The 24,870-nt window shown below is 52.1% G+C and overlaps 1 protein-coding gene across 1 annotated transcript in view; it reads right to left on the bottom strand.

Annotated features, from left to right (window-relative positions):
• Positions 1-24,870, bottom strand: part of TBCD (tubulin folding cofactor D) — a gene marked incomplete at its 5' end in the record, with an annotated part of 177,289 nt that overhangs the window by 126,801 nt on the left and 25,618 nt on the right. The window contains 3 exons of the mRNA XM_079724650.1: positions 3,457-3,589; positions 5,263-5,308; positions 21,934-22,066. Of these exons, the coding sequence (XP_079580776.1) occupies positions 3,457-3,589; positions 5,263-5,308; positions 21,934-22,066 (312 nt within the window). The remainder of the gene's footprint in view (positions 1-3,456; positions 3,590-5,262; positions 5,309-21,933; positions 22,067-24,870) is intronic.

A 24,870-nucleotide genomic window follows, 5' to 3' on the forward strand; every position in this document is an offset into this window, starting at 1 on the left:
TTCCTGCCGCCCACACCCCCCTCCCCACCAGCTGAGGCCACCAGCATCGTCTCCCGCAGTGCCATGAAGGGGCCAGCAGCACAGACCAGCTCAGCTGTCTGACTGCACAGCCCCTGAACCTCTGCCTGCCTCAGTTTCCCATCTGTAAAATGAGGCCCCACCCAGAGGGCTGCAACGAGGCCGGGTGGGAGGATGTGCACAAAGCACTCAGACCAGGCCCTGTGCAGAGAAAGGCCCAGGAACGCCTCCCCTCCTAGAAGAAGGACAGGCACGCTTGGGCCTGACTCTGGGGCAGCCCCAGCTCAGGACAGGGCCTGGGGCATAAAAGGTGACAGGTCGAGTTACAGCATGATTATTGGGGGCCGCAGCCTAAGGTCAAGTCCAGTTCCAGATAACTGGGGCTTCAGAGACAGAGCCAACTCAGACACTGTTTAGCTGTGGCCCTGAGGCCTCAGATTCCGTGAAACAAGGATGGTGTGGGCAGTTCCCAAGATGGAGGTTCAATCAACTGCCAATGACCAGTGACTTCATCAACCCTGACTATGCAATGAGGCCTCCAATAAAACCCAAAAGGAAGACTTCCCTGGAGGTCCAGTGGTTAAGACTCCGAGCTTCCACTGCAGGGGGCGCAGGTTTGATCCTTGGTCTGGGAACTAAAATCCCGCATGCCACATGGCCGGGCCAAAAAAAAAAAGGAGTGGGTTAGGAGAGCTTCCAGGTTGGTGAACACAGGGAGGAGCAGGAAGGGTGGGGAACTCAGAGGGCATGGAAGCCTTGTGCCCTCTCCCCAGGCCCTGCCCTCTGCATCTCTTCCACCTAGCCATTCCTGAGTTATAGCCTTGTATAATAAACCAGTAATCTCAAATAAAATATTTCTCTGAGTTCTAAGAGCCGCTCTAGCAAATTATCAAACCCTCCAACCTGTAGCCAGACTGTCAGAAACACAGGTGACAACTCCGACTTGCAATTGGGGTCGGCAGAGGGAGGAGAGGTGTTGAGGCGGGGGAGACAGTCTAGTGGGCTGAGCCCTTAAACTGTAGGATCTGGTGCTGTCTCCACAAAGACAGAGTCAAAACTGAGTTACACAGTAGGACACCCAGCTGGTGTCCAACAACTGCCTGGTCCTGGTCTGGAAAAGAACACACATCAGAGTTGTTGTCAGAATCAGAGCAGCAACAGGTAACTGAACCAAGGAGAACGTCACCAGGCACCACAGGATTGGTGTCAAGATCATAAAGCTCCCAGCAAGCAGCAGGCACTTGGCAACGACTGTCGACACTGTTACTGTTCTCCTCCAATGAAGACACACGAGGGCTTTACCTCACAGGAAAAGTTCTCTATATCGTCCAGCAACCAGGGACCAGACAGGCTGCCACTGGGCTTTCCCTCCTGACTTAACCACAAATCTAGACAAAGTGTATATACCAACCGCTGGCAGGCACAAGATGACAACCAAGGCAGGGCTACAATCCCTCAGAGCAGGGAAGCCCGCAGGTGCACCCAACTTCCCCTCTGCTTCCTCCCAAAGGCACTTTCTAAACCACAGCACAGGAAAGCACAGCCCGAGCATAGCCGCCGTCCTGCTGGGCAGAAGAAACAAATCATGACTAGTGAGGTGGCTACTAAGTGGGGATTGACGCTGAAGGAAGGGGCGCTGAGACGGCATCCCAAATTCTCCCTGGATCCTCAGGCAGCTGTGAGGCGTGTGAGACCCAGACACGCCATCAGAGAGCAGCTGGGAGGCCAAGAGCCAAACAGAGTCCAGAGGGCAAGTAACGCTGGGCAGTCACTGAAGTGTGGGTCCAGCAGGAAGGACTGAAAGGCCACGCGTGAGACATGAGTAGCTGCTGTAGGAGCAAGGGCCACACCCCAGCGGGAGGAACTGAGAAGGCCTGCGCCCCAGACAGCAGGAGGGGCAGTGAGGCCAGTTACCTGCCTGTCACTAAGGGGAAGGTAACCAAAAAGGGAATGAATCTAAAAGATAAAAAGGGGCTTCCCTGGTGGCGCAGTGGTTGGGAGTCTGCCTGCCGATGCAGAGGATACGGGTTCGTGCCCCGGTCCGGGAGGATCCCACGTGCAGCGGAGCGGCTGGGCCCGTGAGCCATGGCCGCTGAGCCTGCACGTCCGGAGCCTGTGCTCCGCAACGGGAGAGGCCACAACAGTGAGAGGCCCGCGTACGGCAAAAAAAAAGAAAAGATAAAAAGAAAATGTATCAGAGGGGATAAAACGAAAAAGACGGATGAGAGAGAAAACAAAGAGCAAGACGGGAGACTGAACCCACCACGTTAATAATCACACTCAGTGTACAGAGAGATACAGACTGAACAAAGTAACTGGGGTGCTAAATTACTCTCCTTCCCACGTAAATGCTTGGAGTACTTGTGATAGTTCATTTTAATGTGTCCAGTTGACCGGGTCACAGTGCCGAGATATTTGCTCAAACATTATTCTGGTTGTGTCTGTGACAGTGATTGTGGGTGAGATTAACATTTAAGCTGTGGGCTTAGTAAAGCAGGTTGCTCTCCCCAGTGTGGTGGGCCTTGCCCAATCCACTGAAGGCCTGAGGATCACAGACAGGCTCACTCTCCCCCAGTGAGAGGGATACTTCCTGCCTTCAGACTCAAGCTGAAACATCAGCTCCTCCTGGCCTCCAAGCCTGCCAGATTTGGGGACTTGCCAGCTACACAAGCATAAGCCAATTCCTTATGATAAGTCTCTTTACACACACACACCAATTGGTTCTGTTTCTCAGGGGAACCCTAATACAGCACAGAATGTTAATTTTCCACAGCATCTGCAAAGTAACCACTAACATTTAGTCTCATAAACAACTTACAGAACAAGCTGTATACAGAACACCTAAAAGGTATTTCAGTAAAACATCACTAAAACATAACACACTTCTCTGGAATTTCCTATAATTGGAGACAAACTTAATCAAATAATTCCTCCCAAACACACAAATGAATATCTGAAGACTGCTAAAATGCAGTACCACCCCCAGCACAGTAAATAGTCTGTTTCCGTGGGAGCCACTACTTCAAAAGAACCCTTAAGACATCGTTTCCATCCACAGGCAGAGACAGCTCTCCTTTCTGAGTAAACCTCGAGGAAGGAGCCCATGACCCAGACTGCGGTGACCAGACGGAGCTTTCCCTATGGTGCGACCCACGGGTGAGGCTGCCCTACACTTGAATGACAGGCACTCTCAGTGAGTGCGAAACAAGCCTTCCTCGTCATCAGTTCCACTTCAAAATTCTACCTGGAAGATGTGGGGTCAGAAAATAACCCAAAGAAAAGGTGTTCCTTTCAAACTCAGAAACACTGCTAAGACTGGGAAAAAAATGAAAGCAGGACACGTCAATCAGCCCGCTGTGTCCAGCCACCTGAAACACCTGGCCCCGCGCCAGCCTCCCGACACACCCTGGCCGCACGGTCACCACTCAGTCCACTCACCTCCACTTGGCCACCTGGGGCTTCAGGAAGGTCAGGCCCAGCCGCTGCACGAGCTTCACCCCAAGCTTCCGGAGCAGGGTCTGGTTGCTGTCAGGGAGCCTGCAGTTGTCCAGGCACTGGAGAACGGTGGCAGCTGTGAACACAGCATGTCTCGCTCAGTTTGGTGGGAAGGGTTTGTGTCATCTCCCAAACCCACCAACCCCACCTGACACGCACGACACCAAAACCAGACACTTCCACAGGACCCCCGACCCCAGTCAGTGTGAAGGCCTACGTCTACGCTGGACCCCTTGAGCTCTGCTTCATAAAGACCCCTTCACCCCATGTCATTTACTAAATGCAGCTGGAGTCGGACCTGCCCAGCCCTCTCACTGTGAACCACGGATCTGGAGATGGAATGCAGAGGAACCCAGGGAGGGAACAGTGTCCTGGGCAGAGAGAGCGGGCACGTGCCTGGCGGGCGGAGCACATGCTGCAGGCCACAAGGACCATGTGGACAGGTTTGAGCATGAGGCTGCAAGAATGGGGAGGGGTCTCTACAAGCAGCGAAACTGTGTGATCGGGCCCCCCTGCTGTCAAGGCTATTTGGGGCAACGAGGAGGGCATCGGGGGAAGCGGAGGCCAGGAGAGCACACAGGACCACGTTTCGTGTGAGACAAGGAGGGGGCGTTCAAGACAAGTTGAAATGGCATCTGGGTAACTTCCCAAAAGACCCAAACGGCGCACAGTGACCAGCGTGGGTATAATTGACAGTAACTCAAGATGGACCTGGGATCTGTGTGCGCGAGTCCGTCAAGGACAACGTGTGACGATGCTGAATGGCGGCTGCTCATGTTCTCAGGTGTGACAATGACATCAAGGTTATGTTTCCAAAAGGAGTCAACGGATGCCAGTGGAATGACGGGGTGTCTCGGTGGTGGGTGGGGGGGAGCATGGATGGAACAGGGGCGCCCGTGAATTCAAAGCCTGAAGCTCGGGACAGAAACATGAGAGGTCACTCCACCAGTCAGTCTCCCTGCATGTGTATGAAATGGTCCATGGTGGAAACTCCCAGAAATAGACTCTGCTACCTAAATCTGATTCATACATCTTCTAAAACACAGACTAAGAAATTTCTCCTGTTCCAGGGAGTAAGCCTTCCTGCAGCGAAAATCACTATACTGATTTTCATAAGTTGAGGTTCAATCTAAAATTAAGAGAATGAGGGCTTCCCTGGTGGCGCAGTGGTTGAGAGTCCGCCTGCCGATGCAGGGGACACGGGTTTGTGTCCCGGTCCGGGAAGATCCCACATGCCGCGGAGCGGCTGGGCCCGTGAGCCATGGCCGCTGAGCCTGCGTGTCGGAGCCTGTGCTCCGCAACGGGAGAGGCCACAACAGTGAGAGGCCCGCGTACCGCAAAAAAAAAAAAAAAAAAAAAAAAAATTAAGAGAATGAGGCAAAAAGGGCAAATGATGTAGCCATGGTGCTGGGAAGAATGCAGTTGGGCCCCCAGGAAGCGAGCCAGAAACCTCAGGGCTTCATCTACATCCCAAGGCCCCCAGGATCAAGACCAGACAGTCAGGGCATCAGGAACCCAGACCTCCTCCCTAAGAGGCCTGAGGCCTAACAGTCAGATTATTAACACATACACACATACACATACACACACACACACAAAGAAGACTGAAAAAAAAGACCTATGATAGTATCCAAATATAGCAAGTCACAGATTTTTGTGCCTGTGAATAAACTGTTAAAGAGACACATTTGATCATAATTCAGGCAAACTCATGTCACAAACACACCCTCACTTACAAATAAATCTTACCGTAGGGTAAACAGTCTTCTCGTTTTCCATGCTTAAATATTTGTGCCTTAAAAAAAAGAAAAAAAAATTCTGTTAGAATTTGCAAATACATTTACAAATTTAAAACATAAATTATCAAAACAATTCATCGCATCTTCCAGGATTTTTATTCTAGACACTCGCCAGGAAATAACAAGAGAAGAGTTTCTGTACATGACAAAGAAAGGAATTACAAGAGACTGGACAGGAAATCTTCCAAAGGGGCAACGTAAACCAGAGATGCAGCGGTGAGGCCGCGCTCACTGACATGCGACCGCATTGAAGTTAAGGGTGCTGGCCTGTAAGGAGAGTAAAGAATCATACCGGGTTTCCATGACCAGCGTGTACCTGAAGGTACCAAAGTATAAGAGTTACAGGTCGAATTATCCCACACCAAGGTAAGGCACCCATGTACTCATCCTCGTTCTGAGCCAGCAAAGGAGAAAGGGCCCCTCCTGCTTCTCACACAGGTGGGGCCGGCAGGCTGTCAAAACCTCAAAAACCCGGAGTCCTCAACCTGAAATTTTACCCTCCACTTTCAACTCTGCAAGACTTGGGTATCCAAGCCCTTAAACGAAGAACCCTAAAGCTGAGCAACTCTAGGAAAACATCTAAGGAACTTCTTCTCCTTCAAGAATTACTATTTGGGGCTTCCCTGGTGGCGCAGTGGTTGAGAGTCCGCCTGCCGATGCAGGGGACACCCCGGTCCGGGAAGATCCCACATGCCGCGGAGCGGCTGGGCCCGTGAGCCATGGCCGCTGAGCCTGCGCGTCCGGAACCTGTGCTCCGCAACGGGAGAGGCCACAACAGTGAGAGGCCCGCGTACCGAAAAAAAAAAAGAATTACTATTTAACTGGCAAGGTGAGACCGCTTCTGTCTTAGACAGTCTGAAGGTACGTGGGCCCGACTGCACTGGACCCCGTCCCCTGACACCAGGTCCTGCTGGTGAAGGAGCTGCTCAGCCGAGGTGAAGAGCGTGAACACCATCCCAGACACTTAGTCAATGGTGTTTCACGTGGAGACCAACCACCCGCGGCCCTGGACACTCTGAGGCAGGCTCACAGGAGAACAGGCCACAGGGCTCAGACCCACAGGCCCAGGACATTCCAACACTCAAAGCACCGTGGAACCTCCCAGCCAGTGGCGCATGGCTCCACCGCCTCTCCCAGCACACGTGATAAAGGCCTCACCTCGCCAGCCCTGCTCTGGCCCTCTGCTGCAAAAGCCCCTCGGCAGAAATGCTCTCCTTCGTGCTTTCTGCCCTTCTCCTCCCCCCAGCAACTCAACCCCAAAACCATGAGCCAGCCATCAGATTAGGAAGTTCAGGGCATTTCATTCCCCCACACCTTTCCGTGACCCACACTACAAGTGGAGAAGGACCCCCGGACGTTCACGGGCCACATCTGAAATATCCCCATTTCATGACTGGTAAACCACTCCCAAAACACTTGAAATCTCTGTCTTTACAATCTGGGTTTATGATGATTGCATCCCCTAGCTTCTTCCTGGTTAACTTTTTTTTTTTTAATTTATTTTTGTCTGCACTGGGTCTTCATTGCTGCGCGCGGGCTTTCTCTGGTTGCAGCGAGTGGGGGCTAACCTTCGTTGTGGTGCGCAGGCTTCTCATTGCGGTGGCTTCTCTTGTTGTGGAGCACGGGCTCTAGGTGCGCAGGTTCAGTTGTTGTGGCACGCGGGCTCAGTAGTTGTGGCTCGTGGGCTCTAGAGCGCAGGCTCAGTAGTTGTGGCACACGGGCTTAGCTGCTCCGCGGCATGTGGGATCTTCCCGGACCAGAGATCGAACCCATGTCCCCTGCATTGGCAGGCGGATTCTTAACCACTGGGCCACCAGGGAAGCCCCCTGGTGAACTTTTAAAAGAGTCAGGGAGGTGGCTTGGTGGAAAGAAAGGAGGAAACCATCCTGCAGCCGGATGAGTCTGAGCAGGACGTGTGAGCCTCAGGGTGAGCCACCCACAGCCCTGGGCACAACGCCCGCCACCCTCCTCCTGCAACAGAGGCCACGAGAGCAACCCCATCTACGCTGGCCATCAGCCTCCTGCCCTGACTGCCACAACAGGACCAGTGGACTGGCTCAGAAGGAGAGACACCCAAGCTGGTGGCCGTGGAGCTGGTCTGGGACCAGGAGTAAGGAAAGGGCGGGCCGCACCATGCAGCCCACTGCCGTCCCTCACCTGCCTTGCATTCCTCCAGCTCCGCTGCAGCCTCCATGCGGGCCACTGCCGTCCCTCACCTGCCTCGCATCCCTCCAGCTCCGCCGCAGCCTCCCCCAGGAGCCAGGCCAGACCTTCATACCGGACTCAGCCAGTCCAGACCCCAGCAGTAAAGCTTACAGAACAGACCACTGTGGTTAGATATCTCTAACTTTAAAAACCTAAATGTCAGGGTTCACATAAACAACCTGGATGCAACGGTCTCAGCTCCAAACTGCCTCACATACAAACCAGGACAGAGAACCTGGCCGAGGATGGGGCTTCACCAAGGCTCCAGCTCCTCCTCCAAGCAGGAGGCCCAGCCTGCAGGGCTGAGGGGGCGTCTCAGGGCTAGCCCAGCCCAGGTCGCAGCGCCAGAGTGCCCTGCAGACACATACCACCTCCCTTCTGTTTTCGGGGCACAAAGCCATCCACATGGCCAGTGCCACTGCACACAAAGACAACCGGTGCAAGGAAACAGCTGACAACACGACAAGCACACAAGTTATAAAAACCACTCAGGTCACAATCAACTTTCAAAGTTATAGTAATTATACGCTTAAAAACACAAATAAATGTCTTGGTATAAAAATAACTAACATAAATTTTGCCAAATCTTCTAAAACTGTGAAGCACACTCTAGTACACCAACAGCTCTATGGTAGAAAATACCACCAGGAAGACTTACCGTCTCAGCTGCTGAAGCACCAGAATCACTGCTGTCCTTTCTGAACCCTGCCCACCCCAAGCTCCGCGCTGAGTCCGGGCAGCAAGAGGGGAGGCCTTGCCACACCCAGCTGCATGGCGGGCAGACACAGCCAGATTAACAGACATGAATGCACAGTTAAGCATCACTGGACTCAAAGTACCCACTCTGTGTTCTCTTCCAGTGGATACTACAATCAGAATTACTATCATGTGGGAAACAACAAAACTTTCTTTTGTTTTAAAAAGAAGTCTTCAGGGCTTCCCTGGTGGTGCAGTGGTTGGGAGTTTGCCTGCCGATGCAGGGGACACGGGTTCGTGCCCCGGTCCGGGAAGATCCCACATGCTGCGGAGCGGCTGGGCCCGTGAGCCATGGCCGCTGAGCCTGTGCGTCCGGGGCCTGTGCTCCGCAGCGAGAGAGGCCACAACAGTGAGGGACCCGCGTACCGCAAAAAAAAAATAAAAAAAATAAAAAAATAAAAAGAAGTCTTCAAAATGGTATGCTGATTATGTAGAATACACACTGAAGTATTTACAGGCAGTGGAGTGATTTAATTTAAAATAGTTCAACAACACAAGTGTGTGGCTGTGTATTTTATTTTAATGTAAACACATGTGTGCACATGTGCACACACACACAACATGTATACATAAAAATAAAGTCAGGGATTCAAGGACTTCACAAAAGGGCCTACAGAAACTAAAAGGATAACAAAGGGATTTTATAAACAACTTTACAACAACCAATTAGACAGGACTTCCCTAGTGGCACAGTGGTTAAGAATCTGCCTGCCAACACAGGGGACACGGGTTTGAGCCCTGGTCCGGGAAGATCCCACATGCCACAGAGCAACTAAGCCCATGTGCCACAACTACTGAGCCTGCCCTCTAGAGCCCGCAAGCCACAACTACTGAGCCCTCATGCCACAACTACTGAAGCCCGAGCGCCCTAGAGCCCATGCTCCACAACAAGAGAAGCCACCGCAATGAGAAGCCCGCACACCGCAATGAAGAGTAGTCCCTGCTCGCCGCAACTAGAGAAAGCCCACGCGCAGCAACGAGACCCAACGCAGCCAAAAATAAGTAAATAAATATATATTTATTAAAAAAAAAATTAGACAACCCAAAGGAAGTGGACAAATTCCAAGACAATTTCCAAATAAGCAAAAATGACTTAAGAAATAGAAAATCTGAATAGACTTGGATCATGTAAAGAAATTTAAATTAGTACTTCAGAATCTTTCCATAAAGAAAACCCCAGGCCCACATGGCTTCACTAATGAATTCTAGCAAACATTTAAGGAAAAAATACATCCTACATAAACTTCAAGAAAACAGAGGAGGAACAGTTCCCGGTCCTCACCTGATACAAAAGCCACAGACATCACAAGAAAACCACAGATCAATGTCCCTCATGAACAAACATATAAAAATCTTTAGGATTTCCCTGGTGGCGCAGTGGTTAAGACTCCACACTCCCAACGCAGGGGGCCTGGGTTCGATCCCTGGTCAGGGAACTAGATCCCACATGCATGCTGCAACTAAGAGTTTGCATGCCACAACTAAGGAGCCGGCGAGCCGCAACTAAGACCTGAAGCAACCAAATAAAATAAATAAATTAATTAAATTAAATAATTTTTTTTAATCCTTAACAAAATACTAGCAAAATGAATCCAGGAACATATTAAATGGATTTTACTCCATGACCAAATGGGATTTATTCCCCATTTGCAAGGAATGCAAGGCTGGTTTAACATTCAAAAATTGATTTATATAATACATCGTATTAGCAGAATAGAGAACAAAAACATACAATCAGCTCAGTAAAAGCAAAAAAAGCACCTGACAAAATCCAACACCCATTCATGATAAAAGCTCCCCATCAACTACAAATAGAAGGGATCTTCCTCAATATGATAAAGAGCATCTATGAAAACCCACAGCTGGTAACATACTTAACGGTAGAAGACTGAACGCTTTCCCCTAAATAAATAGCAAGAAATCGCAACAAATTTTCGATGGAGTGGTGAGAAGGTGCTCCACACTAGAAGTGGGGCTACAAGAGGAGGATCCAGCTTGTCCCAGATGACCCAGAGGGGCTCCACAGAGTCAGCAAAAACACAGAGCAGAATCTTCCAGAAGGGTGGAAGGAGGTCTAAGCAATCAACAAAATAAATTAGAACTAGACTATATTAAGGGCTAGTGAAGAAAAAAAAAGATAAGCAAACTACAAGAAAATCAAAACTGTACAAGTTGTGGTCCACATATGAAAGAAACAAAAATAAGACAGGATTCTGATCAACGGGAATGTTAGAAAGTAGACTCCATCTGACATTAATACCAGGCACAACGCTCCTTCATAAGGACCCTGGGACTGCAGAGCAGAAAATGAACCCGTCATGAATGTTATTGACTATAAAAGTTACAAACCAGGGGCTTCCCTGGTGGCGCAGTGGTTGAGAGTCCACCTGCCGATGCAAGGGACACGGGTTCATGCCCCGGTCCGGGAAGATCCCACATGCCGCGGAGCGGCTAGGCCCGTGAGCCATGGCCCCTGAGCCTGCGCGTCCGGAGCCTGTGCTCCGCAACGGGAGAGGCCACAACAGTGAGAGGCCCGCATACCGCAAAAAAAAAAAAAAGTTACAAACCAATCATTCTAAGCCCAAGACTTAAAGAAGGATACAGAATGGAAGGGAAATGCTGCCAACTCGTATCATGTACAAGTGAATGCACACAGGCACTGGCTGAGAAGAAGCAACGGGCGAGGCAGGCAGCAGGGGAGGAAAAGCACCATGACATCCTCTTACAAAGAGGGGTGGGATCAGGAGACCCTGTGGAGAGGGTATGGCAGAGGAAACAGGTCCAGAGCACCTAAAAACAGTGACCTTGTCAACAAAGCAGGAAGGGCATCCGCAAGCCGGCAGACGGGCTGGAGCACATCGTGCAGGAGGAAGGAGCGGCAATCACCCTCGGCACAAAGCGGGCTGTCTCCGGGAGAAGGGGCTGTGCTGACAAGAGCAGACAAGGGCTGGTGTGTTTTCATCACCAAGCCTCTGGACTGCTTAATCTCTTCACCAAGTGCAGAATAAAAATGATTTTTCAAAGAAGAAGGAGCTCCTCCTACTCCACCCACTGAATGTGCTGAGGATTCTCCACGAATGTCGCACAGAGAAGCATCCAGACCCCTGACCACCTGTGAGACGGGGCAGGAAGGCGCCCTCTCTGAATCTCAGTTTCCTCAGTAAACAACATGCAGCAGTGACGGTACCAGTTCGCTGAGCCACTCAGAGAATAAAATGCAAATGAACATAAAACGCATTATATTAACCAATGAGATCAGAATTGTCCCCTACCTGGTAAATACAGACATATTCCTTTCGTTTGTCCGAAAACTATTTTCTTTTAAGAACTCTTCCCTAGGTTTCATTTACAAAATTTAAAGTTAACTTACTCCATGTAAATTCAAATGCATCCAATTTAATATACTTTAGACCTAAGTCATCCATTTTCAGAACAATTACTCCTGAGCAGAAACACTTGGTTCCTTCCATGCGAGGACTTGGAATCTGGGAGGGAGCCAAAAGCACCAAAATACCCACTTAGAGTCTGCAGACCAGTGGTGTGATGGGGTCCACACAACGTGCGATGAGATGCCTAACAGTGCCGGGGTGGGGGGGTCAAAAACAAACCTCACCGAGAAGCTTCCCTTCAGCAGCTCTCAGCGCAGGGACAAGGTCTACCAATGGGCACCCCATGCAGGCGGGCCGCGGGTACACTGTTCTACTGGAGCATCGGGTCAGACGGGCACCTTGGCCAGTTCACCTCCCTCACTCCTGGCAGCTTTGTTATGAATAAAGCAGAGCCTCCTTTTACTCTCAAATACACAGTGTGGATAAAAATCATACGGTCACCCTATGTGGCAAGTTCTCTGACCTCCTCCCCTCCACAGCCGGGGTCTCTGGGGTCAATGCCTCCCTCCCTGGGGCCAGGGGTGTTCCAGCTGCTTCAAGCAACAGAGCCAGGCGGAAGCAACACTGTGACTGCCAAGCCCAGGACCCTCTGCCTGGGACGCTCCCCCTGGAAACCCAGTAGCCACGTGCAGAGGCACCACGCAGGAGCCACAGTCCACAGGCCCAGCTGAGCCTAACCCTTCTAGTCACCCACACAGTGCGGGCTTCTCAGGCAAGGCCCTTGGCAGCAAGGAGCAGAGACAAGCGCCCCCCCCCAGCCCATGCTCTGGCCTGTCAGGACCCACAGAATCCACACACAACAGCTGCTGTGCAAAGCCACAGGCTTAGGGGGTGGCTTGTCCACGACAGACACAACTCCCTCCTTAGGATCCGTGTGAGGGACTGAAATCTCACGCTGCAGGCACCACCCTGACAGCGGTGTGCGGGACACACGGGGAGGCCACTCTCAACGTCCAGGAAGCTGAGAGGGGCACCTAGACCAGGGCAGACGGTCTGCAGGGGGAGGGAGGCTGGACAGGCAACGGCAGGAAACAGAACTGACAGCACCTGGTGACCACTTAAACGCTCTTTGGTCTCATTCACTGATAAATAATAAGAATTTAAAATACGAGGAAAGGCCCCAAATGCTCTCACACATGAACATCCTTCATTTGCCAAATTCCTTACAAAGTCTAAGTAAGAGAAAAGAACAAGTAGTGAAGACTTCCCAGGACAACTGTCACTGACACAGCCCGCCACTGGGCACGGGCAGATGGTGACAGGCCCCCATGGTCCCCACCCCACAGAGGGGACCAGCCCCGAGGCCAGGCTGCAGGCCACTGTCTGGACCAGAGGGGACCCGATACCCCATCTTTTATGGGCTCCAGGTGGGTTCTTTTTATCCCTACACTTTTCCTGACCTTGAAGCCCACAGGATTTCCCAGGGGCGGGGGCGCTCTGTACGCACAAAGGCAAAGGTCACAGGAGTTACGGACTCTCCCATGAACAGACTCAGAAGGGCTAAAGGGATGAAAAGGAACAAAAATCACAGAGGGCCAGGGCTTTGATTTTGTTTCTTGGTCTATTTTTCCACGTAAAGCAGGGCCGTCTTCACGGCCCTTCCCTCCTGAGAGCACACGGTCCAACCCGGCATGTGCAGAGAACAGTGACCCCCAGCAACGGGAGGAAGCGGCCGACAGAAATGCTCTCATCTTCAGATGGTCAGGAGGATCCATCAGCCAAGCCGCTAAATGAGGAGCGTACCCCATTTTTCATGGAAGCATAAAACATGAGCCAACTGAAAACCACCAGCTGGAAGCACACATTCCGTACAAGCCATCACACCACAGAGAGACGACACCATATAGCACACCCATCTGAGGAGAGATGACCGCCAGGTCTGTTCCTGTTGTTCTAGAAACCAGCACAGCACAAAGTGCAAACAAACGCATTTCTCAGTAATCACTCTAAACCACCACACCTTCCAATCACTACCCACCCAAGCCAGCTCTTCTGCACCGTGCAACCAGCTTCCCTCCCCAGGGCATGTTCTCCAGCCGTAAATCACAGGCTGTCGGCTGTTGAGAGCAAGTCCGCCCAGCTGCCGAGCAGGAGATGCTGGTCTGAGGCCCCTGAAGGCACCACTGAGTCAAGGGCAAGAAAAGCAGCTCCACCCTAGGCCCTGGGAGAAAGGGGCCCCCACCACATGGCTCAGGGGTGCCACTTACTGGCACCCAAGAGCTACCCTGTGAGCTGAAGAGCACTGGCACTGCAGGGCACCTCACTGCATGACGGCCCCATCCCCAGTCCCTCAGGAAGACGTGACCTCACAGACACACCGACCAGCACACAGGACGGGGCTCAGGCAGGGCAAGCTCCCCTGTTCTGTGCTCCTGAGTCCTGTCCCAGGGCAACAGAGGGGACCACGCCCCAGTATCACAGCTGTTCCTGGATGTGCACGCACAAAGGGGACAAAACGTAAACAGAAAGGACCATCAGCACTGACACAACAGTTTCGGGCTGGACGCCACTCCAGAGCTTGACTGATGGTCCTTGCTGGAGCCACAGAGCCGAGCCAGGACCAAACCTTCCATGGAAGGCAACAAAGCCCAACAGCTTGGCGCCCTCTGAGTAACACCCAAGGGCGCTATACAGACGAATTCTCTTAACTCACGCTCCAGGCCCCCCTTCCCTGCAGGTCAGAGGAGAAGAACCCCACCACCTGCACCACCCTCCACCCCGCCCACCCTGACACACACACACACACACACACACACACACACACACACACACACACTACTGGCTTGCAAAAATAAAAGGGAGGGGGAGGGCCACCACCACCCCAAGAAATGACAGTAACCTGAAACCGTACAGGGGAGCACTAAGAAATACAAAAGGACAACTGGCCTGAAGGCCGTGCCCACCAGACCGTGCTCAGGACCAGGCCTAGCGGGGGGAGGGGGTAAGCCAGCCCAACCGGAGGCACCTCCCACCCCAAGAAGAAGCAAGACATCTGTCCTCTCGAGAGGGTGCCTGGTTTACTTCCTGAGGACTGCATACATGAAGGGGAAAACAAAAAACTTCCAAATGTGGAAACATTTTAGTTGTTGAAATTGAGTTTTCAATGGCTAGGATAAACAGCTGATTATTATCAGCTAGGACCCAGAATGAAAAAATATAATTCTGATAAAATACACTTATATCAAGTAAACTATAAAGGATTTTAAGTACACAAATATGTAAATAAAAATTAACTTCAAAAAGAAATGTTTAAATGATCAAAATAATCACATTAGTTTTATCTTCCCATTCTGTGTTAAATCTTCTCCTAACCTAACAGTGAAATCCCAGTCATAAACACACACCTTCACAGGAGGGGAGACGGCCCGGCCCGCCCCAGTCCCTGACTGCAGCTTCCTGCATCCTGTCTGGAAGCGATGCACAAGAGCCCCGAGGACACTTGACGACTGTGACCTCCTGTTTTCAGATGTCAATCTGCTCATAATGACGTATTCACCACCTTGTTATCTACCCAGCTTCCTCAAATGTTCTAAACAGCCCCCGAGGAAGTCAGGATCCTAATAACAAGCTGCATTAAGATGTTCCCGTTTAAATGACCCCTCCTAGACCCTAGCGTTTGGGCTGCCTGTGGTCCTACTACTCAGAGGGGCCCAGCTTTCCAGGGCAGGGGGCGGACGACTGGGAGGCCACTCGGGGTGGCCCTCGTCCAGCCCACCCACCCCAAGAGAGTGTGGTCAGACTCTACAAACCATGAGCAACCACACAAAGGTACAGGCACAAGCAGGCTTTCTACCGCCCCTAATACAGGAATTTCAAACACCATGTAGCAAAAAAAGCTAAAAGCTCTTCCCTTAAAAGGGTCAGAATCAGTCTGAACGGCAGCAAAGATGCCGCCCCACCTCGACTTCCACTATGGGAAGAGCAAGCCTGAGGATGGCCAAGACCTGCAGGAACAACCTTGGAGGGAGAGCCAGACCAGTGGACTCCAGTGCCCCCGAACATGCCTTGTTAGGACCACTTACTCAGTGCTAATGATTCTTCAGATAAAAATCGATTCTCAGTCGATTCACAAGTACCAAAAACACTGATCATACATCTCCTATTTGCCTAACAAAGTGACATGTAAAGGATGCAAAAGGCACAATTCCTGCCACAGAAATTTAGAAACGATCAACATAAAGCCTGCAGTTCCCAGAGCAGAGGTCAGAGGAGGAGGCTGTGACATACAGGGGAGCATCCCGAGAAGAGCTGGCTCGGGCGCAGGAAGTGGCAGGCGTCGTGCTCTGATGCCAAGCCCAGGGGAAGGAGGGGGCTCTGTGCGGAACTGAGACAAGAGGAGACACAAGGAGGAAAGGGAGGAAGAACCTCGCCTGGGACCAGATGGGCAGAGCTGAGCCCACTGACGGGCTTTGACAGGGCAGGCAACCTGGGCAGCAGAAAGCAGCATGGGACCCAGAACACCCAGAGGCGGCTGTCACTGCCCAGAGGGACCCTCCAGACTGGGCCAGCCCCTAAATGGAGGGAGGGCAGCAGCAGGCAGATGGCCGAGAGGACCCTGGACAGGGTGGAGGATGGGCCAGGGAAGCGGCCAGCACAGCCCAGCGAGCACCGGACCAGTAAAGGAGGGCAGGGCCGCAGAGACGCCTCAAGCCACCTCCCTACCTTGGGTCTCGGCCCTGGACTTAGCCTGTGAGAGTACAGACAGCGCCGGCCAGCATCCTCCTCTGCGGCTGGGTCTCACTTGCAACTCAAGCGGGAGGAGGGAAAGGCCACAGCACAAGACGCTACCTTGACCTGCGGAGCCTGAAGCACAACAGGTGCACAGAACCAGGGCTCTGGGACCAAGGACAGAAACCAAGGACTAAGGTCAGTGGAGAATCGGGCACAGACAGAGCCTGAGGGACCCCTGCGCTGGAGGGAAGGTGAGGGTGGCCAGGCAGCCAGGTAAGTGGGGGCTACAAGGTGGGACACCACGGTGGAGGGACACTGGCCAGGCAGTCTGCATTTGTCTCACAGAGCACAGCGCTCTGTGTTTGCCTCTCATCCAAGAGGCAAAGGCACTGCGATGGCTAAGCCCCTTCCCGTGCAAGCGTGGGCCCAGGCTGGCTGCCTGCAAGCACACACCCGTCCAGCAGGACACGTCACCCCATCACACAGCAGGTGTACAAACCAGGCCGCCGGTGAACGGAGACAAGCCTCACACCGTGCGTGTTCTAACAAGACCCGTGCACTGGGCAGCCCGCCACGCATAAAACAGAGTCACGTGAGATTAAAGCAGCCTCAGAGTTGGCTGTTCCACATCTTAGACCCCCTAAGGAAACTGAAGATGCCTTATTTCACCTGAATCCTACAGGAGCACATGAACATTACATAAACATGCACACCCTGAAAACGGTCACATTCAAATGGTTCTACCACGTTTTCCTCCACCGGAAACCCTGCCCCAGGCAAGTGCTACGACTAAAAAGCCCAGTTTGGTTCATTTGTCCTCTGGCCAAACAACTTTAATGAAACCACAGGGTGCCGTTTCCAAAGAATCCTGAACGAAGAGGAATCAAAGCCACATGAGAAATGTTCTGGGTGAGCAAGTGCTTTCTCTTCACGTTCAGAGATGAGCTCACGCCACGCTCTGAGGCCAGAGGCCTGCTGCTTCCCTTCCACAGATGGGGGCATGGAGAGGGGCTGCCCCCGCTGGGATCTCAGGTGCTGCTGTAGGACCCGCTCCTCCCTGGGGGGCAGAGCCAATCACGTCTGGAGTCTGGGGCGCGCATCTGGGGTGCGGCCTGCCCGTCCGAGGGTGCGGGCCACCTGCTCGACAGCCACCCTGACCTGGACACGAGGCTCCTCCGCGTCCTTAAACCACATGCCAAAGCAGGGCCCCCACCCTCCCCACAAGGGGCTCAGGCTGTGGGACTGTGGGCATCTGCCGTCTTCACTTCCCTGCTCTTTAATCTTGTTTGTGACTGCTTTACCCTTTAACAAGGTGTACTTGTGACAGTGACAGAGCGGACAGAAGAACCCTCACTGTGAAGGGGGGACAACCCCAGCAGCTGGCAAACAGAATGGCGCACCCCCGTCCGCTGCCCGCCCTCGGGAAGCACACAGAGCCACCTGTCAGTCAGTCTCCAGTCTGAGGAGCCGGAGCGGAGACAGCATGCCTGCCAGTGTGAGCAGAGCGCAGCAAGTTCAAATGACCACCAGCCTCAATTTTTAATATCGTGTTTCCCTTCCTTGAATTTCCTAGATTTCCATTAATCCTAATGCTTAAAAAGGGACTAAACCAAAGGGTGTTTCAAAGATCTACAGTAAAGAGGCCTTCCAATGAAATGAAGTTGCCAAACACTTATTTCCCTGCCAGAGGGTTAAAAATCAGCCCTGCAAGAGGAATAGGCTTCAAGGGAAATAAAAACCAAGCGCCAGTTTCGATGGTACTTGTTACGAGTCCACCTGTTTCGCCTAACCCACACTAATGAGCAGGTGGATAGAATGAAGCCAAGTGCATCGAAGGAGGCAGACGCAATCCTGAGGCGCAGCACACCTGCAGGTTTCATCATGCACAGCAGACACCCAGCCTCCCCGTTCAGGTCTGACAAGCTCGTGGCGAAACCGCTCCCGCCCGGGAGAGTTCAGCACCAACACTGTCTCCTCCTGCCCAGGCGGCAGTAGCAGCAATTAAACCACATTTCTCCTTCAAAAAAAAGGAAAGGAAAGAACGTGATGATTCCAGAAAGACCTGGGTTTTCCAGAGGAAGCACTGGGCTTCTGAAGGCTCCAGAAGGATGTGCCTGCCCTGGGAGCTGTGGGAGGGCCAGGCCTCCCCTCCCCTGGCAGGGCTCTTACACCAGGTGATACCCTCACTGAGGGCGCATCTCCCCGGCAGCTCCGGGGTGCGGCTGCCAAAGGGCCTCGGCCCCGCAGGGCTTCCTCCTCTGGGAGGACAAGCGGGCAGGGACACAGGGTTCAACTTTGCTAAGCCTTTGGGAAAATCATTTTATTCCTCAGGAGGAAGAGAAAACGGAGGCCTTCTCTCCTCCTGAGTGTCGAACGGGGAGATGCCCCAATAAAAAACACTTTCCCACTCATGGCCAGTGAAGCGGCCAGCAGGAGGGCAGCAGCGGGCTTGCCAACGCCTGTGCCCCACCCGGGGAAGAAGGAACAGAACTTGGGAACAGGGTTTCCCTGGTGGCGCAGTGGTTAAGAATCCGCCTGCCAATGCAGGGGACACAGGTTCAAGCCCTGGTCTGGGAAGATCCCACATGCCACAAAGCAACTAAGCCCGTGCACCACAACTACTGAGCCTCAGCTCTAGAGCCCGCGAGCCACAACTACTGAAGCCCAGGCGCCTAGAGTCCGTGCTCTGCAACAAGAGAAGCCACGGCAGTGAGAAGTCCTCACACCGCAATGAAAAGTAGCCCCTGCTTGCCACAACTAAAGCCCACACACAGCAATGAAAACCCAACATAGCCAAAAATAAAATAAATTAAAATAAATTAATTTTTTAAAAAACTTGGGAACAACCTAGTGACAAGCAGTAAGAGGATCAAAAACGTTAAAAAAAAAAAAAAAAAAAAAAGGACTCGTGGGCCCAACCACAGCAGAACTGGGCAGAAAAGTGGCCCCACGACCTTCTCAAGCCAAAAAAGCACTGGCGTCCCCAGGACCTGAACACAGCAATGGCCTCTGGAGAGGCAGCTTCCAGGCCAGGGGGGCATGGCAGGAGACCCCAGGAGCCTGTCAAGGACACAGATTACAGACTGGGGGAAGGAGGTCTAAAGCAGGACAAAAGTGAGTCAGGAAGCAGCACCAGCGTCTGGGCGGGTCTACCCTGCAAGGCCAAGTGGACTGACAGGCTTGGCTGTGTTCGTCAGACCCTTGTTTCTCTGTGACCTAAGACTTCTCAATGTGACTCATGCAAAAAACTAAGAATCCACTTACACTCAAATTTTCAAATAAACCATCTCGGCTGCATCCACCCATCCTTCACCAGGGCTGGATGCCCTGCACTACCTCCCTCCCCCGCCCACCCAGGACCCCTGCAGCAATGGCCTGGTGACCAGGACCACCCCCTCCCCGCTTGTCAGCACTCAGCATCATTCCTGGCCAGCCACCTCCAGCACTGACCCCCATCATAGCAATAAAGTCCTCCTTAAGCCTCCTCCCCACACATGCAGATGGAACAAGAGCCACCTACAGGCACAGGCTGATACCTATGTTCCATCAATATCACAGGTGTGCCAGCCATAACAATTTTTTTAAAACCTCAGAAACACAGAAAAAATATTTAAATTATTGTTAAACTGGGGCTTCCCTGGTGGCACAGTGGTTGAGAATCCGCCTGCCAAGGCAGGGGACACGGGTTCGAGCCCTGGACCAGGAGGATCCCACATGCTGTGGAGCAACTAAGCCCGTGCGCCACAGCTTCGGAGCCTGCGCTCTAGAGCCCATGAGCCACAACTGCTGAGGCCCGTGCGCCTAGAGCCCGTGCTCCACAACATGAGAAGCCACTGCAATGAGAAGCCCGCGCACCGCAGCGAGGAGTAGCCCCTGCTCGCTGCAACTAGTGAAAGCCCGTGCACAGCAATGAAGACCCAAAGCAGCCGAAAATAAGTAAATAAATTTTAAATAAATTATTGTTAAACTTAAAAAAAAAACCTGTTGCTACTATGGTAGCAAGGAAATTGAAAATATATGCTCAAACAAAAACTTATATACAAAATTTCAGATCAGCATTATTCAGAGTAACTAAGAATTCCCATACAGTGGAGTATTGACCGTAAGAAGGAACAAAGCACTGACACAGGCTACAACGTGGAGGGACCGTGAACACATGATGCTAAAGAAGCCAGACTCAAAAAGTCACATTGCACACGATTCCACTGTATGAAATGTCCAGAATAAGCAAACCCAGAGAGACAGAAAGTAGATCACTGGTTGCCAGGGGCTGGGGGATGGCAGGGAAGGAACAGGGAGGGACTGCTAACGCGTGTGGGGTTTCCTTTAGGAGTGACGAGAGTATTCTGGAATTAGATTATACCCTGTACATACACAAAATAATCACTGCACTTATATACTTTAAAAAGGTGAATTATGTGAATTACATCTCAACTTTTTAAAAGCCATTGTCAGTATAACATATCACATTTATTTCCAGAATGAAAGGACACATGAATAAACAGATCACCTCACCAGACTACAGGAACATGTTTTATTTTTCCAGGTTTCTTTTTAAAACGTCTTGAGATACCCTCATCATTTAAATGGCAATCCTTCCTGAAGACAATGGCATCATAAATGAAAAGACACAGATGAGAGAACATTCTAGGTGCACGGCAGGCAGGGCGGAGGACTGTCCTCTCCGATTCTCCCACCTCCTGTCCCTCCGCCCCAGGACATCACACCAACAGCCCCACTTCCCCCAGGCCCTCACGCCTCCTACACCCCGTCAGAACCTGCAACAGCCAAGGAAAGGAGATGGGATGACACCCAAGAAGACGACATCACGCTGAGTCACGGCCCAAACGCCACCATTTAAACATAGTCCAAATGCCCTGCTCTCCTCAAAGTGGGCCCTGAGCTCTCCAGCTTCAGAGACAAGGGCAAGGACGAAATCACACCCACTGCAATGGAAGAGCAAGGACCACAAGGCCCAGGGAGGGGAGCCCTGATCGCAGAGCATCAAATGTGACAGCCTCCCCTCCCCCACAGAGTTTAACCAATTAAACTCAATTGATCTTTCCTCCTAGAAAAGGCACCACCAGACAAGCAAAGCAGGCAGCCAGGAAACGGTGGGAGCTCTCAGGCCAGGGGCCAGGTCTGCGCTCAGTACAGTGGTTACAAATACCCTGAGTATCTGAACAAGACCAAATTTCAAATCACCTGCCTTATTTCCTTCAAGCTGGTTCCAATCATTTTTCTCTGTAACACATCTGAGCAGCAGGAAGCTCGAGGAGGACACGCCCCTACCTGTCTGCTGGCTCCAGCTCTGCAGGCATTGGTGCCCCCTGGCGGCGATGCGCAGGGCCACCAGCCCACCACCTTCCCCAGAGCAGAAAGCCCATCGCTAACAATGCAGGGCCAGCCCTCAGTCACAGGGCCCAGTGCAAAGCAGCAGAGAAAAGAAACCGTGTTCACTGTCCTGTCGGGGTTCAACATCTCCTCCTGTGTTCCAACCACTTCTCCACGAAACCAAGGTAAACAGGGCTTGTCCCCAGGGTTCTGACAGCCCCACAAGCTGACCGCTGACCGCCCCACACCACTGGGACAGTGCTTACCAGGGCCTGCAGCATCCCGTCCATGGCGATGACCCCCTCGATGGTCTGGAAGGAAGAGGTGGCCAAAGTGCATAGGCTCCAGTCCAGGAAACTCGCCATCTTCTTCAGCTTAACGTCGGGCCGCGTGACAAACCTGCCAAAAGGGGACAGACAGGTAGGTGACAGCTTGACCGAGGCCCCAGCTGCCAAGAGCTCACCCTTTCCTGGCCCACTGCCACTCTCCAACCTTAGACCCTGGCTCTCAGGTGGCAATTCCCACCACCACCTCCCTGGGGTCTCACACAGTCCCCACCCCCCCGCTTCCCACCTCCTGAGCCCCCTCATCCCGAGACCCTGTGTAGCATGGGACCACTTTCACCTGAGCCCACCCACGCCCACTCCTCGGCCCAACTCTGTATCCCTTCACCTTGGGACCCCATGCTGCCACCTGCGACCTCCCTCTCTGCATCCGCCATGGGGCTCCTTCCCGGTCCTCTCTGCCTGCTGCACACGCCATGCAGAGCTCCAGCTGTGTCCACGGCCCCATCGTCCCCACCGCAGGCGTCTGCTCAGTGCTGCACTCCCGGGGTGCTGGCTCTCGCCCACCCTCCTGTACACTGGTCTGGGCCGGCAGCCACCCTCGGGCTCCCACACCGAAGCCCAGGCCCCCTTCACTCCTCTCCAACCAGTGCACACACCCATCCCCCAGCTCTCTGACTCAGGCTGAGCCCCTGCCCTCCTGGGGGAGCTTGCAGTCTTGGGGCAGAAACACAGGAAGCAGACAAACAATGAGAAGGAAACAGTTGAGTGAGGGGAGGACAGCAGGCGTAGGGACAGCATCGCGGGAGGTGACCTGTGAGGACCTCTCGCTCCCCTAGGTGCCCCCACAGACCACACCCAGAGAGGACTCGGCACCAATACCACAGAAACACGCCAGGTGGCACTACCCTGAGGGCGGCACTCGACATGCCTGGCTCTGTCCTCTGCACCCCTGCAGGAGCCTCCTGTCCTGACCAGAAGCCCCCACAGGCCCCTCTTCCCTCAAAACAGCCACCGCCGCCCCGCGCGAGAAGATGCTCAGCCAGCGCAGGGACTACACTGCGGCCACACAGAAGGTCTCCGTGTCAGTAAAACAAAGCTGCCACGACTGTCTTCGCCCACCCCCATCAGGGTACACACCCACACACTCGGTCACCGAGGATTTACCAAACTTCAGGATGCTGGTTACAATGGCGAACTCACATGCCACCCCCACCGGACAAGAAGTTGTGTTACGGCGGGTCTGAGAAGAGGGCCCAGGAATTTCATAAAATCTGCACCTCAGAGTGATCATCTAAAATGGATAACTGGTAATATATACCCTATCTCAATGTCCTTGGCCCTGTTTAAAGCCCCTTGATTCTGGAGGGGGCCACAGGATGAGGGTCACACCCACAGTGACCTGATCCTCAGCCTGAAGACAACAGCTGGCCGGCACTCACCCTGCATGTGGGCAGGCACAGCGCCTGCAGTGGGGTGGCCCTCAGGACAGGCGAGTTCACAGGCACAGAACAGCCCACAGGGCTGGTAAGCAGCCCTGCTGGGACCCAAAGCCCAACTTGGAGACGTGAGTCACAGCACCAGCCACTCAGGGGCCACGCACCCTGCTTCCTCCACCCACTCATCTGCTCAGCAGGCATGAGGCTGATGTTGTGTGTGCAGCCTGTGGCGGCCAACTTCCACTCCTGGGCAAAATCACACAAGGTGAGTTTCCAAATTACAGTAAAAACCTAAGGCTCCTTTGAAAGATTTAAGCAAATAGGTTATTTTATATTTTTTATTTTTCTCTCTAAAAAAGAAAATGTTATGTTCGCAGCAGAGGTCCAAAAGTACAGATAAGCAAAAATAGAAAATACTTATCCCACAGATGTACCACACAGAACGAGACCCTTCTACACAAACTGAAGGATCTCTGAATCCTACACTTGCTTCCCTTTTAGGAAAAGTTACATCACAGACTACATCTACTTTCAATGTGGAACTCAGCTAACATGTGCAGGTGTTTAGAGACCCCACTGTCTTTCTCTCAGGAAGGTAATCTCCACAAGAGTGATCAGCAAAACCTTAACTACAGGACTAGACCTACCAGAGGGACAAAGGGCAAAACACCAGTGGGACACATTGCTGCTCCGGACCCTTGTCAGTACTGTTACCACAGAGTATCTGGTCTGAGAGTGAAACAGTACGGGTGAAGTGACAAACCCTATTTTGTGTAAGAACTTGCTTTGTGTGTGTTTTTAAATTAATTAATGGAAAAGTTAAATATTCACAAAATGGTGATAGAATTTAGTTACCTGTAAGAAGGAAAAAAATCTATCATATATCCTATACCAAAAGAAATTCCGAATGAATTAATAATTCTATATTAAATAATAAAAAGGTAGAAAAATATAAATGATTCTTTGTAAAATCTCTTAATAGGGTAAGCCTTCAAGCATAAAAATAAAAATAAATAAATAAATAAAAGGAAAAAAGTTACTATTTTGACATCAGAATTAAAACTTTAGTCCAAAGAAGAAAGTAAAAGGCTACCAACGCACTGGAGGAAGTATCACACCCTTCTCTAGCTAACATTTTTCACAGAGAAAGCTCATACTACTGGAGAAAAAGCACCAAGAAGCCCACAGATATTAGAAATCAGGTCACTACACGGGACATACGATGTCTGAAATAAGACTCATGTGTTAAAGCTCACCAGCGATCAGTGAAATACAAACTAAATGTTAGTAATAAACAAAACAATGCACAATCCAACTGGGGGAAGAGGGTTGTTCTTGAGGCTGCCCATGATTGCAGAAGTCCTGAAAACACGCTCCCAAGAGTCACCCAGCGGGCTTCCCTGGTGGCGCAGTGGTTGGGAGTCCGCCTGCCGATGCAGGGGACACGGGTTCGTGCCCCAGTCCGGGAGGATCCCACATG

Source organism: Hyperoodon ampullatus (assembly GCF_949752795.1).
Source record: "Hyperoodon ampullatus genome assembly, chromosome: 19".
NCBI lineage: Eukaryota > Metazoa > Chordata > Mammalia > Artiodactyla > Ziphiidae > Hyperoodon > Hyperoodon ampullatus.